This window comes from Anolis sagrei, chromosome X (assembly GCF_037176765.1).
Source record: "Anolis sagrei isolate rAnoSag1 chromosome X, rAnoSag1.mat, whole genome shotgun sequence".
In the NCBI taxonomy this organism is placed as follows: Eukaryota; Metazoa; Chordata; class Lepidosauria; order Squamata; family Dactyloidae; genus Anolis; species Anolis sagrei.
Window position 1 is genome coordinate 92352041 of NC_090034.1, and position 15898 is coordinate 92367938.

Genomic DNA, 15898 nt, shown 5'->3' on the forward strand with positions numbered 1-15898 from the left:
AGATTTTCCTATTGTAATTCTCCCACAGAACTATATTGGCAAATTTCTACATCTTCTTTAGAGATTCTAAAAAAACAAAAACAAAACCCAATAGGCACATTTCTGGGTTTTTATTAACCTTTTATGGAAATCATTTTATTAGTTTCTTTAGTCACCTTTTTCCAAATAATTTTAGTGCCCAACAGGTTCACCAAACATGGAGGAAGGTGCCTTTCTGCATTTTGCATCTCCAGTATTCCCCAGCTGAGTTTCATCAATTTTAGCCATTAATTTTAAAATTAATTTAATTAAAATTATTTTAAAAATTAATTTTAGCCATTAATTTAGAGTTATATAACTTCTATAGAACATTTTGTACATATTTTCTCAAATTCTTACATTTATTTCATGTCAAAAACATTGCATAAATAAGTATAAAATTGATAAGATAGAGGGAACACAAGCGGCTAAATAATTTTAGACTAAAAATGGGCAAAAGCAACTGCATTGTCTGTAGCTTTAAATAACCCTTTCTCTGTGCATAATTCAAAGCATACAGGTGCAGAGTTGTTTGTTCTGCTCCACAGTCACACAAGGTGGAGGAAATGGACCCAGCTATTGATAATTTAAATCCTTTCCCCCCTTAAGTATTCCCAATTGTCCAAATCTATATCTTTCCCTAAATCTATAGCCCAGGAAATCACCATTGTTTTTATTTGATTACCTTCCATATCTCAGTGCCATGATTGCATAACATTAAGACATGGCAGTTCAAGTGATGTCAAAGTGCATTAATTCTACAATGTAGATGCATCCTTAGATCAGACAAAAGATTAGGAAGCAATCTGTTTCAGTGGAGCCTATGCGTCCACTGATGTTGTACTCTTACTTGCATCTCTTGTGGACATTGCTTGAATCTATCACAAGATTTTAATGACTAGCATATGTCTCTGTTTATCACTTTAGTAATAAAAGTAGTGCCTATTGGGCATATAGGAGCCATTCCCGAATGTCTTCTGTAGCTCATTTTATTTATTTATTTATTTATTTATTTATTTATTTACTCTATTAGTGAAAAGGCCATTATATATTAGTAGTAGTCATTGTCATATGCATTCACTTTTTGCAGTACTAATGAGGAAACTGATCCTTGACTAGATGAAACATTCACACCTAGCTCCAACAGACAAGAGTTCTTTGTCCCACCCTGGTCAAGCTTAATCCAGACAAGACAGAGGTCCTCCCGGTCAGTCGTGAGGCCGACCGGGGTATTGGGTGGCAACCTGTGCTTGACAGGTCCGTAGCTTGGGGGCCCTCCTGGACTCAACGCTGTCACTTGATGCTCAGGTGTCAACAGTGGCCGGGAGGGCCTTTGCACAACTTAAACCCATGCGCCAGCTGCGACCATACCTCATGAAGCCTGACTTGGCCAGCGTGGTCCATGCCTTGGTTACATCCAGATTGGACTATTGCAATGTGCTCTACATGGGGCTGCCCTTGAAGATGGCCCGGAAGCTCCAACTGGTACAACAGGTGGCAGCCAGGCTCCTTACTGGAGCAAACTATAGGGAGCATACAATGCCCCTTTTAAAACAGCTTCACTGGCTGCCAATAAGTTGCTGAGCCAAATTCAAAGTGCAGGTTATGACCTATATAGCCCTAAACGGTTCGGGCCTCGCCTACCTTCGCAATCGCATCTCCCTCTATGAACTGGCGCGAACTTGAAGATCTTCCGGGGAGGCCTTTATTTCGCTCCCACCACCATCGCAAGCACAGTTTGTGGAGACGAGAAAGAAGGCCTTCTCGGTGGTGGCCCCTCGCCTCTGGAACACCCTTCCTGGGGAAATTAGACAGGCCCCATCCCTCCCCTCCTTTCGTAAGAGCCTGAAGACCTGGTGGTTTAAACAAACCTTTGAGAATGACTAGTTCTAGCTCTGCCCCAGATACTGTTGAAATGAGCCATATCTTCTACCAATTACCCAGGTCACTCTCTTCTGTTAGGCCCTGGAAATGTACAGCCATAGACTAATTTCCTGGGCCCTCTAAAATCGCAGTAGCCTGGCCTGGCCTTTTAAACTGCCTCGATAAGACATGATTATTTAAAATATTTGTGCTATTGTGGTTTTAATACTTATACTGTTTTATTAATTGTATGTTTATGCCTTTTTTCTTGTATGGATTGATTATGTTATTTGGAAACCGTTCTGTGTCCCCTTGGGGAGATAGAGTGGTATATAAATAAAGTTTTGTTGTTGTTGTTGTAATAACTTAATTTTTGTATCCCACCTCCATCTCCCCAAAGGGACTCGGCGCAGCTAACATGGAGACAAGCCTGATCAACACTGTCAAAAAACACACACTAAAATTCATAAAACAAGCTGGAATGTGGTCAGAGGCAGGCAACTAAAATTATCAAGGGTCTGGAGAACAAGTCCTATGAGGAGCGGGTTAAAGAGCTGGGCATGTTACCCTTCAGAAGAGAAGACTGAGAGGAGACATGATGAGGGTCATGTATGTGAGGGGAAGTCATAGGGAGGAGGGAGCAAGCTTGTTTTCTGCTGCCCTGCAGACGGGGGTGCAGAACAATGGCTTCGAACTACAGGAAAGGAGATTCCACCTGAATATGAAGAACTTCCTGACTATGAGAGCTGTTCAGCAGTGGAACTCTCTGCCCCAAAGTGTGGTGGAGGCTCCTTCTTTGGAGGCTTTTAAGCAGAGGCTGGATGGCCATCTGTTGGGGGTGCTTTGAATGTGATTTTCCTGTTTCTTGGCGAGGGGTTGGACTGGATGGCCCATGAGGTCTCTTCCAACTCTTATGATTCAATGAAACAATTCCCTATGTAGCTGTCCCACAGATACAGATGCAATTTTGCAGTCATTTTGCATTGCCATTTGCCAAAGAGGCAACATGTTTTTCCTGTTTAGAACTAAAGTATGGCTTGCCTCCTCTGCAGATGACATCAATTTCAAAAAAGTTTTCATCTGTAATTTTCATCCCGCTTTCTTAAATCACCACAAAAAACAGCACAGTTAGCAGGGGAAGGTCTTAGATCTCAGCAATGACATTAGAGATCTGTTAGCCAATTTCTTTCTAGGATTTGCAAAGGCTGGAAAGGATAGCTGACTGCCTTATGGTTGTAAAATAATATGCTCATGAGCAATCTTAAGGCACACATAAATACGTCATTCACAGGATCTCAGTGAGACCCCAGAGGTGTAAAAAGTCTCCAGGAAGTGGCTTGAAATGGAAGATGAGGTTGACTCTGAAAAGGCTGCTATAAATGCCACATTCATCTCTACAGAACAAGTCATGACAGTTATTGTATTTGTATCTCACCCTTCTAGTCATTTTTAGACTCTCATGTGGAGAACCTCAGGCTGAGATAGTTCAGATTGGGGGAGGCCATTATCTCTTGACCCTCCTCTTCTGTTGCAGCTTCTGAACCATTTTCATCACATGCTTACTTTTTTCATAGCAGCAGGCACTGTATTGCCTGGGGCACTGTGGAAAATGGAAGGAGTCAGGAGACATACTTAGAATCATAGAATCATGAAGTTGGAAGAGACCTCATGGGCCATCCTGTCCAACCCCGTTCCCATGCAGGAAAAGCACAAACAAAGTACCCCTGACAGATGACCACCCAGCCTCTGTTTAAAAGCCTCCAAAGAAGGAGCCTCCACCACAACCCGGGGCAGAGATTTCCACTGCTGAATGGCTCTCACAGTCCGGAAGCTCTCCCTAATGTTCAGATGGAATCTCCTTTCTTGTAGTTTGAAGCCATTATTCCACGTCCTAGTCTCCAGGGCAGCAGAAAACAAGCTTGCTCCCTCCTCCCAATGACTTCCTCTCACATACTTATACATGGTCCTCATCATGTCTCCTCTCAGCCTTCTCTTCTTCAGGCTAAACATGCCCAGCTCTTTAAGCCTCTCCTCATAGGGCTTGTTCTCCAGACCCTTGATCATTTTAGTCGCCCTCCTCTGGACACATTCCAGCTTGTCAATGTCTCTCTTCAATTGTGGTGTTCAGAATTGGACACAGTATTCCAGGTGTGGTCTAACCACGGCAGAATAGAGAGGTAGCATGACTTCTCTGGATCTAGATACTAGACTCCTATTGATGCAGCCCAAAATCCCATTGGCTTTTTTTTTTTGCATGCCGCATCACATTGTTGGCTCATATTTGACATGTTGTCCACGAGGACTTCAAGATCTTTTTCACACGTACTGCTCTCGAGCCACGCGTCCCATTCTGTATCTTTGCACTTCATTTTTTCTGCCTAAGTGGAGTATCTTGCATTTGTCCCTGTTGAACTTCATTTTGTTAGTTTTGGCCAATCTCTCTAATCTGTTAAGACCATTTTGAATTCTTTGAAATACTTCAATTTTGAAATACTTCAATTTTCCTAAAAAAAATAATAATGTGTCAATAGATTAACACCAGATTTTTTTTTTTTAGGTATATATGAACTTCAAGGTGATTCCTGGGGAGAATCGTACTAATTTCTTTAGAGGCAGTCACATATATTCGCACCAAGTTTGGAAAGCATGTTGGGAATGATCTAATTTAAAATGCAGGCTATGAAATTTACTTTAGGGAGTCCCACAAATTATCCCAGTGAAGCTGGACAATTTTGCCCCCTAGTAATAAAATTCCAAATCATTCCTTTTCTGAACGTGAAGGAGATTTGGTGGTACATATGCAGTTCTATGCATGTGTACCACCAAAAGGGCCTCTGGTGGCGCAGCAGGTTAAACCACTGAGCTGCTGAACTTACTAACTGAAAGGTTGGTGGTTCAAATTTGGGGAGTGGGGTGAACTCCTGCTATTAGTTCCAGCTTCTGCCAATCTAGCAGTTCAAAAAACATGCAAATGTGAGTATATATTTAGGTACTGCCTTGGTGGGAAGGTAACGGCACTTCATGCTGTCATGCTGGCAACATGATTTTGGAGTTGTCTATAGACAATGGCGGCTCTTCGGCTTAGAAATGGAGATGAGCACCACCCCTCAGAGTCGGACACGATGAGACTTAATGTCAGGGGAAAGCTTCACCTTTATCTATGCACTTCTAATTGCAACCTGACATTTACTTATTGGTACTTATCTTTGTTTTCATTATACTTTGCGGACTTTCCACCCAGGTATTAAAACCCTTTCTCATGGCTTTCCTCTCATGTCGTTCCAGGCCAGAACCCAGCCCAAAGATACCTGAGACGCTCACCTTGACCTTTTCAAGGATGCTGGCTTGCAGAGTCTTCAGCATGGTGCTGACAACCACTAGCTTGGCCCTCCTGTTGTTGGCATTGATCACAGATTACTGGCTAGTGGCCAGTGATTCAAAAGATACTGTGCACAGTGGGCTCTGGAAATGGTGCAGAGATGGAAACTGCTTTACTCCAAATGTGACTTTTGGTAAGGAGACGATGGACAAGATTCTAAATGTTATCGAAGATTCCCAGGATGGATTGAGCAGAATCTTGCAAGTGGCCCCCCTTCCCTCTCCAATCACTAGTCCTTTAAAAAAAAAAACCACTAGTCTATGTGAATACACTAGCCTTGGCTTGAAAAAAAATCTGACTTTCTGTTTAGAATGTTGAGCCACTATGTGCTTAATCTTACTTGGGAAAGGAATCTGAGTGCAGTACGATCTCTGTAGCCATAGAACCCATATCCACAGTTTCATTTATCCATGTCTGATAAAATATGTAAAATCTAGGCATTTTTAGGTTCTTAAGCCAAAAGTCCTTCATTTTGAAAGGATTTGACATTATGCATTGTGTTGGGTTGTTGTAGGTTTTTTGGCCTGAATAATAATAATAATAATAATCATCATCATCATCTTTATTTATACCCTGCTACCATCTCCCCAAGGGACTCGGAGTGGCTTACATGAGGCCAAGCCCAAAAACACATCAATAAAACAAGAAAGCAATAAACAAAAACAATACAATTAATATAACTCACATATAAACAATAACACACAAAGATTAAAAAACCTATGGCTGGGCCAAATGTAATAGTTTAAAATTAAAAAATAAATGCTGGGCATGAACAAAGGTAGGATATATCTGGTAAGAGGGTTTTAAAAGAAGTGAAGGGAGTGCAATCCAACGAATAGTTAAAGTGCTTCTCCTGACATTTTGCTGGGAATTATTTCCTTATTCTGAGAAGGCACACTGGAGCAGCCATGTTTTCAGGCTCCTCCTAAAGACTGCCAATGTGGGGACATGCCTGATATCTTTAGGAAGTGAGTTCCAGAGTCGGGGGGCCACCACTGAGAAGGCCCTCTCCCTTGTCCCCACCAATCGTGCCTGCAAGGGAGGTGGAAGCGAGAGCAGGGCCTCTCCAGATGATCGAAGACATCGCGTGGGTTCGTACACAGAAATGCGGTCATGCAGGTAGGCGGGTCCCAAACCGTTTAGGGCTGTATAGCCATGTTCTAGAAGCATTCACTCCTGACGTTTCGCCTGCATCTATGGCAGACATCCTCAGAGGTTGTGAGGTCTACATTGTTTCACATTCATAGGTCATACAGATCTAGGTAGATAGATCAAGTTTTGCGAAAGGTACCTTCAAGCTTCTCTTTGTAGACCTACCTCTTCCCTGCTGTTGCTGCTACCCATTTGTTTATACTATCATTCGACAAATCTCTCATTTATTTTATGTCCCTGTCATCTCCTTTACAGACTATATTCTAGCCACACGGGCATTCTTGATCATGGCCTGTCTGATGTCCCTGGCTGCGGTCATTGTTCACATTGCCTTCTTCGCACCCTGTGATTGTGGAATTTTGGACAAGCCCTTCTTTGCATTGGTGGCTGCCTTCACAGCTGGTAGGTGTATCCATCCAAAAGAAGAAGTCTTGTGTAATGGTGGGAGGAAGGGATTTAAGAACTCATGTCTCCTACACTCTGGAGGACAGCCTTTTGTTTGAACGGTTACCAAATCCCCCTTTGGGCTGCTTATTAGCCTCATCCTACTTCTTGGGGTTGTTGTGACAGTAGCTGATGTGGGTTAATCAGCTTGCATTTCTGGAAGGAAGGGAGTAATAAAGATGGATTTTAAAAAGAAAAACACATGTGCACGTTGCAAAAATAAATTGCCTTCAAATGACCAGGGAAGCTCATAGTGACATTAACCCCATATTTGAGCCCTTTGTCGGGCTTTTTTTAACAGCAGGATATAAAACATTGCAGATTTGCTACATGGCAATGAGAACAGTTATAGGATTGAAAGCAGTACAGGACCATTTTGATTTTACCATTTTATATAAGATACACCATTTATATAATGGGACCAGCACACACAGATGTTTACACACTCAAGTGGTGAAGCATTGCACTATTTCCTGATGTCCAGTTGCTTGATACAAAATAATGCTATGGCCCCATTTAGTCTCTACTAGTAAGTATCCTAAAGCAGTGGTCCCCAAGCTTTTTTTGACTAGGGACCACTTTGACCAGGGCCCACACTCTAACATTAGTACCAAAAGGGTTACAAATCAATTTTTGGTCAACTTTAGATTTGGTTTGGCAATTTGGGGTGCTGAATCAGAAAATTGCATTCAATAGACCACATCAGCTCTAGTTTCTGATACAGAACACATGCCATCCAGTAGTTGCCATATGCTCACCCACAGAAAATAATATTTAATAATCTAGAGCTGATGTGGTCTATCCAAGGGTTTGGAGATGGTCAGCGACAGGGAAGGAGTGGCAGGTGGCGTGAAACAAGTGGAAATAAAATAAAATAAATAAAGAGGAAGTGAGGCCCGTAGACCAAATTTTTGTCCTCTCGGCCCACTGGTGATCCACGATTCACAGGTTAAAAACCACTGCCGCAAAAGGCACCAGAACCGGTCTGATCTTGGAATTTAAGGAGAGGCATTGCTAGTTAGAACTTGGATTGCCAAAGAATACTAGGTACTGCAGGCTATGTGTCCAACAAAGGGACTGGTATTCTTTGCCTACCAAAATCCTTTGAAGTGAATAGATTCAGCATAATCTATCACAATTTAAAAGATATATTAACAAGCTGGAATGTGTCTAGAGGAGGGCAACTAAAATGATCGAAGGTCTGGAGACCATGTGCTATGAGGAGTGGCTTAAAGAGTTGGATCTGTTTAGCCTGCAGAAGAGAAGGTTGCGAGGAGACATGATAGCCATGTTTAAATATCTGAAAGGATGTCATAAGGAAGAGGGAGCAGGCTTGCTTTCTGTTGCTCTGGAGACCAGAACTCAGAGCAATGGGTTCAAATTACAAAAAGAAGATCCACCAGAAAATTAGGAAGAACTTCCTGACTGTAAGAGCTGTGGAACTCTCTGCCTTGGAGTATGGTGGAGGTCCTTTCTTGGAGGCTTTTAAACAGAGGCTGGATGGTCATCTGTCAGGGGTACTCTGATTGTGCTTTTCCTGCATAGGAAGGGGGTTGGACTAGATGGCTCACGTGGTCTCTTCCAGCTCTATGATTCTGTGATTCCAAGTCAACAGGTAACTTGAAGGCACATATATATTCAGTGTTGACCCACCAAATAAATCCTTCAGTGCTAAGAAAACATGTAGGTTAATCCCAGTTATTCAATCAGTCTAATCTAGTTAGGGAAAGTCGGAATGATGTAGTGGTTTGAGCATTGGATCGCAACTCTGGGGAACAATGGTTCAATTTCCTATTTTTTTTTTTCATGTAAGGAGCAACTTGAGAAACTGCAAGTTGCTTCTGGCGTTAGAGAATTGGCCGTCTGCAAGGACGTTGCCCAAGGGTGTTTTGGTGTTTTACCATCCTTGTGGGAGCGTCTCTCATATCTCCAGATGAGGAGCTGGAGCTGACAGAGGGAGTTCATCCAGTCTTCAGTCCTGCTGGAACAAGGATTTAACCCATTGTGTCACCGGGGGCTCCTAAATAATTTCCTACTGCGCCATGAAAACCCACAGTGTGACTTTGGCTAAGTCACACTTGGCCTCTGAGGAAGGCAAAGGGAAATCCTCTGTGAACAAAACTTCCACAAATCAAATTGTAATGCCCTTTCAAACATAACTAGAGAATTCCTTGTTGCACATCAAAATGAGAAATAACCTATTCCAACTCATTATTTGACTTCTGCAATGTCACTTTGTTTTTTGCTGTGTGACACATTATTTAAAAGCAACTATTCTTTCCATGCTTTGCAAACACACTGGTAAGAATCAGAATTACGTCAGCTCCATAAGCATCATTTCTGTTGCTTTATAGGACTGTTCACTCTCATAGCCGTCACTGTATTCACTGCTGAATCTTGGGACAAGAATGAGGACCAGCAAATCCAGCTCACATTCGAATGGTCTTTCTACCTTGCCTGGGGAGCATTTCCCATGCTACTGCTGGCTGGTGAGTCTACTAAAGGAAAGTAGAGAAAAGCTAAAACCACTAGTTTGAAATGGGTTGAGTTGGGTATGTATGTATGTATGTATGTACGTATGTATGTATGTATGTATTTAGAATATTTATAGTGTGCTCTTCAGCCAAAAGATCTCCCACAGTGGCATAAATTGCATTTATGAGGGTTGAATGAAAGGTAATTTTTTTTGTCGTGTCAGGAGCGACTTGAGAAACTGCAAGTCACTTCTGGTGTGAGAGAATTGGCTGTCTGCAAGGACTTTGCCCAGGGGACGCCTGGATGATTTGATGTTTTTTATCATCCTTGTGAGAGGCTTCTCTCATCTCCCCACATGAGGAGCTGGAGTTGATAGAGGGAACTCATCCGCCTCTCCCTGGACTCGAACCTGCGACCTGTCGGTCTTCAGTCCTGTCAGCACAGGGTTTTAACCTACTGCACCACTGGGGGCTCCAATGAAAAGTAATGCCTCCACCTTTGTAACTCCTCAACAGATGGCAGTACTGGTATGCAGCAGGAACTGGCTTGTTCAGTAGACTCTCCTCTACAGTTCCATTTTGGTGGGAAGCCTTAGTATTGAATGGTTGTGTTGTTAAAGTGCAAAGTATGGAACCCTGCGCAGACGGTCAGTCAATGTGACTTAAGCAACATGCAGTCATTGAATTCTTGACAGGAGAAGGTGTCACCCCAAAGGAGATTCATCAGAGAATGCAAGCTATTTATGGTGATTGTGTTGATGTGAGTACTGTGCGTCATTAGGCGAGTAAGTGTAAAGATGTTGAGGTGGGAACATCTGACTTGCATGACAAACAAAGAGTTGGACGTCCTGTGACAGCAACCACCGAGTTTCACAAGCAAAAGGTTGACAGATTGATTCAGGACGATCATATCACTCAGAGAGAAATTTCAAGCATAATCGGCATTTCATAAGAACGTGTGGGTCAAATTATTGCTTTGCTCGGCTACTGGAAAATCTGTGCACGATGAGTTGCAGAAACAGAGTGTCGACTTCTTCCATAAAAACTTCAGAAAACTTGTTTATCGTTGGCAGAAATCTATCCAATTGTCTGGTGATTATATGGAAAAGTGAACAGTGTTAGTTAAAGAGTACATCCTAAGGATTATTTCTCTGTTTGATTTATTAAAATATTGCTATCCAAACCCAAGTAACGAAGATTGAGGCATTACTTTTCATTTAACCTTCGTACAATCCCAAAGGATACAAAAAACAAGACAAAAAGGATGGCAGTGAGAAGGGATTAAATCCAGCAAGTGCTGGATGCTCTTCTCTCATTGAGAAGTCACCTTGTTGCCAATAGATATGGAGGAAGGGCCTCTCATTGGGAGCAAAGCACAGTGGCACTATACCTGGCTGCTCTTCTCTCCCTGAGAGACTTCCTCAGTGCCAATTGGTATTTGCTGGAATCAAATGAATGCAGAGCACTTGATGTCCACTTCATTGTTGTAATTTCATACTTTTCCACCTGAGGAATATTTAATTCCGGATAACTTGATGTCCATTGCATTCTGTTATTTTCATATTTTTTCACCTGAGGAAGACTTAATATAGTCGAAACCGGTTTGGGATTGGCAATCCTCTTCAAGGAAGCAGAAGTTCCACATAACAGTTTCATTAGAGAACTAGCTGTACCCACCACGCTTTGCTATGGCCAACCTTCCCTCCTTCTCTCTCTCCTCCTTTCTTTCTCTCCTTCCTTTCTTCCCTTTTTAATTTTATTATCTCCTTCCTTCTCTTCCTCTTCTCTTCATTCCCTTCCCCGCTTTTCTTTCCCTTCCTCTATCTCCCTTTTCTCCCTTCTCTACCTATTTTTGAACTGCAACTCCAGCAGTCCTCCTGATCAATCTACCTACCTACCTACCTACCTACCTACCTATCTCTATCTAATCTATCTATCTAGAGGATTGCTGGGAGTTGCAGTCCAGGAATAGGAAATTGGGAATATGCAGGGATTGGGACGCCCTCGAAGAAATCCAAGGGGAAGAAAGCTTGCAGCTTGGAAGCAGTGCATTTGGGTCATCCTCCTCTCCTAAAGGGGATGCTGGGAGCTGTAGTCCAGAAGAGAGTGTGGATATGCTATTGTGTGTTTTGTTTGCTAGGAGAAGTCATTTTGCGCATGCACTGTAGTGTCTTTTTGCTTTTTTGGCTTTTTAAATCCCTTCTGCTGTGTTTTTCAGTGTTTTTATGAGTGATGGTCACTTGTTGGCCTGATAGGTGTATTGTGTCCAAATTTGGTGTCAATTTGTCCAGTGGTTTTTGAGTTATGTTAATCCCACAAACAAACATTACATTTTTATTTATGTAGGTGATCTTTTCATGGATTTTTTGGATTTATAAATCTATTTACAAGAGAGTAAGGAATCCATGCCTTCAAAAAGAAGTCTTCTTTTTGAAGTATTTATGGTTATTAACTTTTTTTGAATAATCTTTATACTGCTCTCCAGAAGGGAATCATTGTGACCAGATTGTGTTTAGAACAGCTTTATGCTCTTTGTATATATGTACATTATTGTAGCAATGTAAGTTGTACAAAATTATTACTATTGTGATTGGTGTACTACTGTTTGTAGTGGTTTTGTGCCTCTGTGTTTCAGGGAATCCATTTTCTGTCTAGTTATTGACTTCATACAGAAAGCAGCTAGAACTGTACTGATGCTCTGTTCTTGGTGGTATAAATATACGCAAGTCAACATGCATATAACAAGACCTCTTAACAGCCATTGGAAGCAAGGCACAATGGGAATGTCTGGCTGCTCTTCTCTCCTTTAGAAACCACATCAGAGTCAGGTGGTGCGAAGGGAGGGCCTTCGAGCACCTGCTGGGAGCAAGGCACAATGGTATTTTGCCTGGATGTTCCTCTTTCTCTCAGAGGCCACAAAAACGGCTGTTGGTATATTATATATTCCCTAGCATTTTCTTCTTAAGCAACCCAGGATTTTAATAATTAAAATGTTTTTTGTGGACAGCTTTAGCTGTTTGAACTCACCCTTCTTCCTTCTCTCTCTCGTCCTCTTTCCTTGCAGGTATACTCAGCCTTGTTGTCCTCCTGTGCTCTTCGCGTTCCGGCTACGACAATATTTGAACACTTGGATCTCAAAATACAATGGCAACTGTGCAGTGAAACCACAGTGAAAATCACTGGCTTCCATGGCAATTCGTTTTGATAAAACTTTGGAATATTCACCCCACTTTATCCCTGTGTCAAGGACCAGAAGTCTCTGGATGTCATAAAGAGATGAGCTCTGGACCACTTTAGGTTTTTTGAGCTTGTATATAAAGTCCTAAGGCACTGAAACCTATGCATTTCTATCTTCTGAAAGAGAATTAAGCACTTTGGACAGCTCTTTCAATGGTGAGATTCATCACCTTATTGTTAGTGGCTACCACTGGCCCAAAATAGAGAAAACCAGGGTCATTTCCATGCCAATCAAATCCCTGCTTATCCTTTGTTTCTGCTCCATTTCCAAACCATCTGCACTGTCTTCTACACAGCAGTAATTTTCCAGCTGTCTCATTTTCTTTTGTATTGGTTTGTTGGCCAAAGCCTTAACCATGGAACTCCTGCATAGTGAATAGAATATGTTAATTTTTCCGAACTTGGAAACAATAGATGTTTTCTATTCTATTCTGAAATATGTATCAGTTTAGAGCTTGGGTCCTCAGATGTTGGTCAACTAGCTCCCAGAAACTGCAGATAGCCTGACCAATGGTCACGTATTTTGATGGGCTACTGTGTCTTTAAGTCATAGAATCATAGAGTTGGAAGATACCTCATGAGCCATCCAGTCCAACCCTATTCTGCCAAGAAGCAGGAAAATTGCATTCAAAGCACCCCCGACAGATGGCCATCTAGCCTCTGTTTAAAAGCCTCCAAAGAAGAAGCCTCCACCACACTCTGGGGCAGAGAGTTCCACTGCTGAACAGCTCTCACAGTCAGGAAGTTCTTCCTCATGTTCAGGTGGAATCTCCTTTTCTGTGGTTTGAAGCCATTGTTCCGCATCCTAGTCCCCAGGACAGCAGAAAACAAGTTTGCTCCCTCCTCCCTATGACTCCCAGAGTGTGGTGGAGGCTCCTTCTTTGGAAGCTTTTAAACAGAGGCTGGATGGCCATCTGTCAGGGGTGATTTGAATGCAATATTCCTGCTTCTTGGCAGGGGGTTGGACTGGATGGCCCATGAGGTCTCTTCCAACTCTTTGATTCTATGATTCTATGACTTCCCCTCACATATTTATACTTGGCCATCATTTCTCTTCTCCACCTTTTCTTCTGAATGCAAACATGCCCAGCTCTTTAAGCCGCTCCTCATAGGGCTTGTTCTCCAGACCCTTGATCATGTAAAGAATCAAGTAAATAATTCCTGTTTCTCCTCCTTTAAATTCTTTCAAAATAAAAAATGACACAGTGGAAATATTACATGTAATAAGTATATGTGTTAAACTAATGTAATAATCTGTGGTTAGGATAGGCCTGTGTCTGTTTCCTGTGCATTGCTATTTTTTAATGCTATTTTGATATTCAGAGGTGTTTCTATGTGACCTTATCCAAAATGCACAATTTATGTGATGAACCAATCTGGAGCTATTGGAAATGTTCACATCTTTGCATATTCTGAGTTGGTCTAATAAAGATACTTTAATGCAGGATTTGGAGATTTAATTTCGCAAATTATAATTTTATTACCGAATTTGAAATGCCACCCTTTAATCTAGACCTAAGTAAATTTACTTGGAAATTATCTTTACTGGGTTGAGATTCCTAGTAAATGTGTCTATATGGCTTCTGATAATGGAGGTTTCATTGCAATTCTAATCTATTGATTTATCACTTTGAAAATGAGTACTTTATATGGACATTTGTATAAGGCCGCTTTGTATGGAAAATGGAAAATATATGTGTAAGAACTCCAAGGGATTCCAGAATCCTGGAGTTACTATGGGAATGGTGGATTCTCTTATGTCATCAGTAAAGTCTTCAGGGTCACACCAACATTCAAAAAGGAGGCCTTGGGGAGACATCCAGTCCAGTCCTTCCATAGATCGCTCAAAGTTAGAAGAGAATGGTTCGTGGTTTTAACTGCCTTCCTTGCATCAATGCTGTGGACCACATTTTTTCTGTTATTTCTAATTGGCACCCAGTTGTGTGGGTCAAGGACCTAAAAACCATTAGGCAGCTCCGTCTGGGTGGCATCGTGCTCTCTTGCCTGGCAACTTGTCTGGTGATGATAGCAATCTGCACAGAATACTGGGTCAAACGATTCGTCCGAGGGATTTTTGTGTTCCGGGGGCTGTGGAAGGACTGCCAGCTGGGAAAATGTACCGCTCTGGTCAAAATGCCATGTAAGAATCATGAAATTCTCTGAACATACAAAAAGAAGTCACTGTAATTTGCTTTTGGGAGCCCCTTACTAATGTATGATTCTGTATAGATTCAAGGCCATCTGTTGGGAGGGTTTGGACGGTGCCTTTCTATATAGGTTGGTCTGGATGACCTTTGGGGACCCCTTTCTAAAGTATTATTCTAAACAGATTCAAGGCCATCCGTTGCTTGGATGGTGTTTTGCTTTAAGAGTTGGACTAGATGGCCTTTGGGGGCCCCTTCCTAATGTATCTTTTTTTGTCATGTCAGGAGTGACTTGAGAAACTGCAAGTCACTTCTGGTGTGAGAGAATTGGTAATCTGCAAGGACGTTAGCCAAGGGACGCCTGGATGTTTTGCTGTTTTTACTATCCTTGTGGGAGGCTTCTCTCATCTCCCCGCATGAGGAGCTGACAGAGGGAGCTCATCCGCGCTCTCCCCAAATCCAAACCTGTGACCTGTCAGTCTTCAGTCCTGCTGGCACCCACTGTGCCACCAGGGGCTCCTTCCTAATGTATGAGACTACACAGATTCAAAGCCATCTGTTGGGAGGGTTCGGATGGTGCCTTCCTTTATGATAATAATGTATTTATTTGACCAGTCATAGGACCATTTCAAAATACAACACGAATAAAAGACAAGGCAAAAAGGAGGGGATATCAGCTGACCTTCTATTTACAAGTCAGAATCTTATTTTCCTGGTTCTTCTTTCAGGAAACTTGCTCGAAGAAGTCACTAAATACCGCATTTAATACTGAGAAAGATAACTTGATAGCGCTCTAGTTCTTGTGGTGGGACTTGTGGTGGGAAAAAGTGGTTCTGCAGTTTGCAAAGTTGTGCAGTCTGAATGGGGAATAAAGCTAGTTGTGGAAGGACCCTATTGGCTAGAGCCTATGAGGTGACTAATACATCTGCGGATCTCTGTGCCAGTCTCTGGATCAGTATTGGGATTATTTTTATCTTACAAATATTAAACCACACATAATTAAAAGAGTTAATTAGGTAGCCATTCTGGCCTCACTAGGGATGGAGTTCTGAATGCCTCTTTCCTCCCTTCCCCATAAAACATATTTGCAAAATATCTGGAGCCAAGAAAGCCATCTCTTGAAGAATGACAAAGCCTAGATAGGTTCATATCATATCGGGTATGACAGAGAATTGAAGGCGCTTCCA

At 42.0% G+C, this 15898-nt stretch overlaps 1 protein-coding gene across 2 annotated transcripts in view; it reads left to right on the forward strand.

Annotated features, from left to right (window-relative positions):
• Positions 1-14011, forward strand: part of LOC137094691 (protein NKG7-like) — a 17756-nt gene extending 3745 nt beyond the window's left edge. For both annotated transcript variants that reach the window (XM_067460722.1, XM_067460723.1), the window contains exons 2-5: positions 5167-5393; positions 6668-6814; positions 9211-9345; positions 12395-14011. In XM_067460722.1, coding sequence (XP_067316823.1) covers positions 5167-5393; positions 6668-6814; positions 9211-9345; positions 12395-12453 — 568 coding nt within the window. In that variant the 3' untranslated portion in view covers positions 12454-14011. The remainder of the gene's footprint in view (positions 1-5166; positions 5394-6667; positions 6815-9210; positions 9346-12394) is intronic.
• The last annotated feature ends 1887 nt before the right edge of the window (positions 14012-15898 follow it).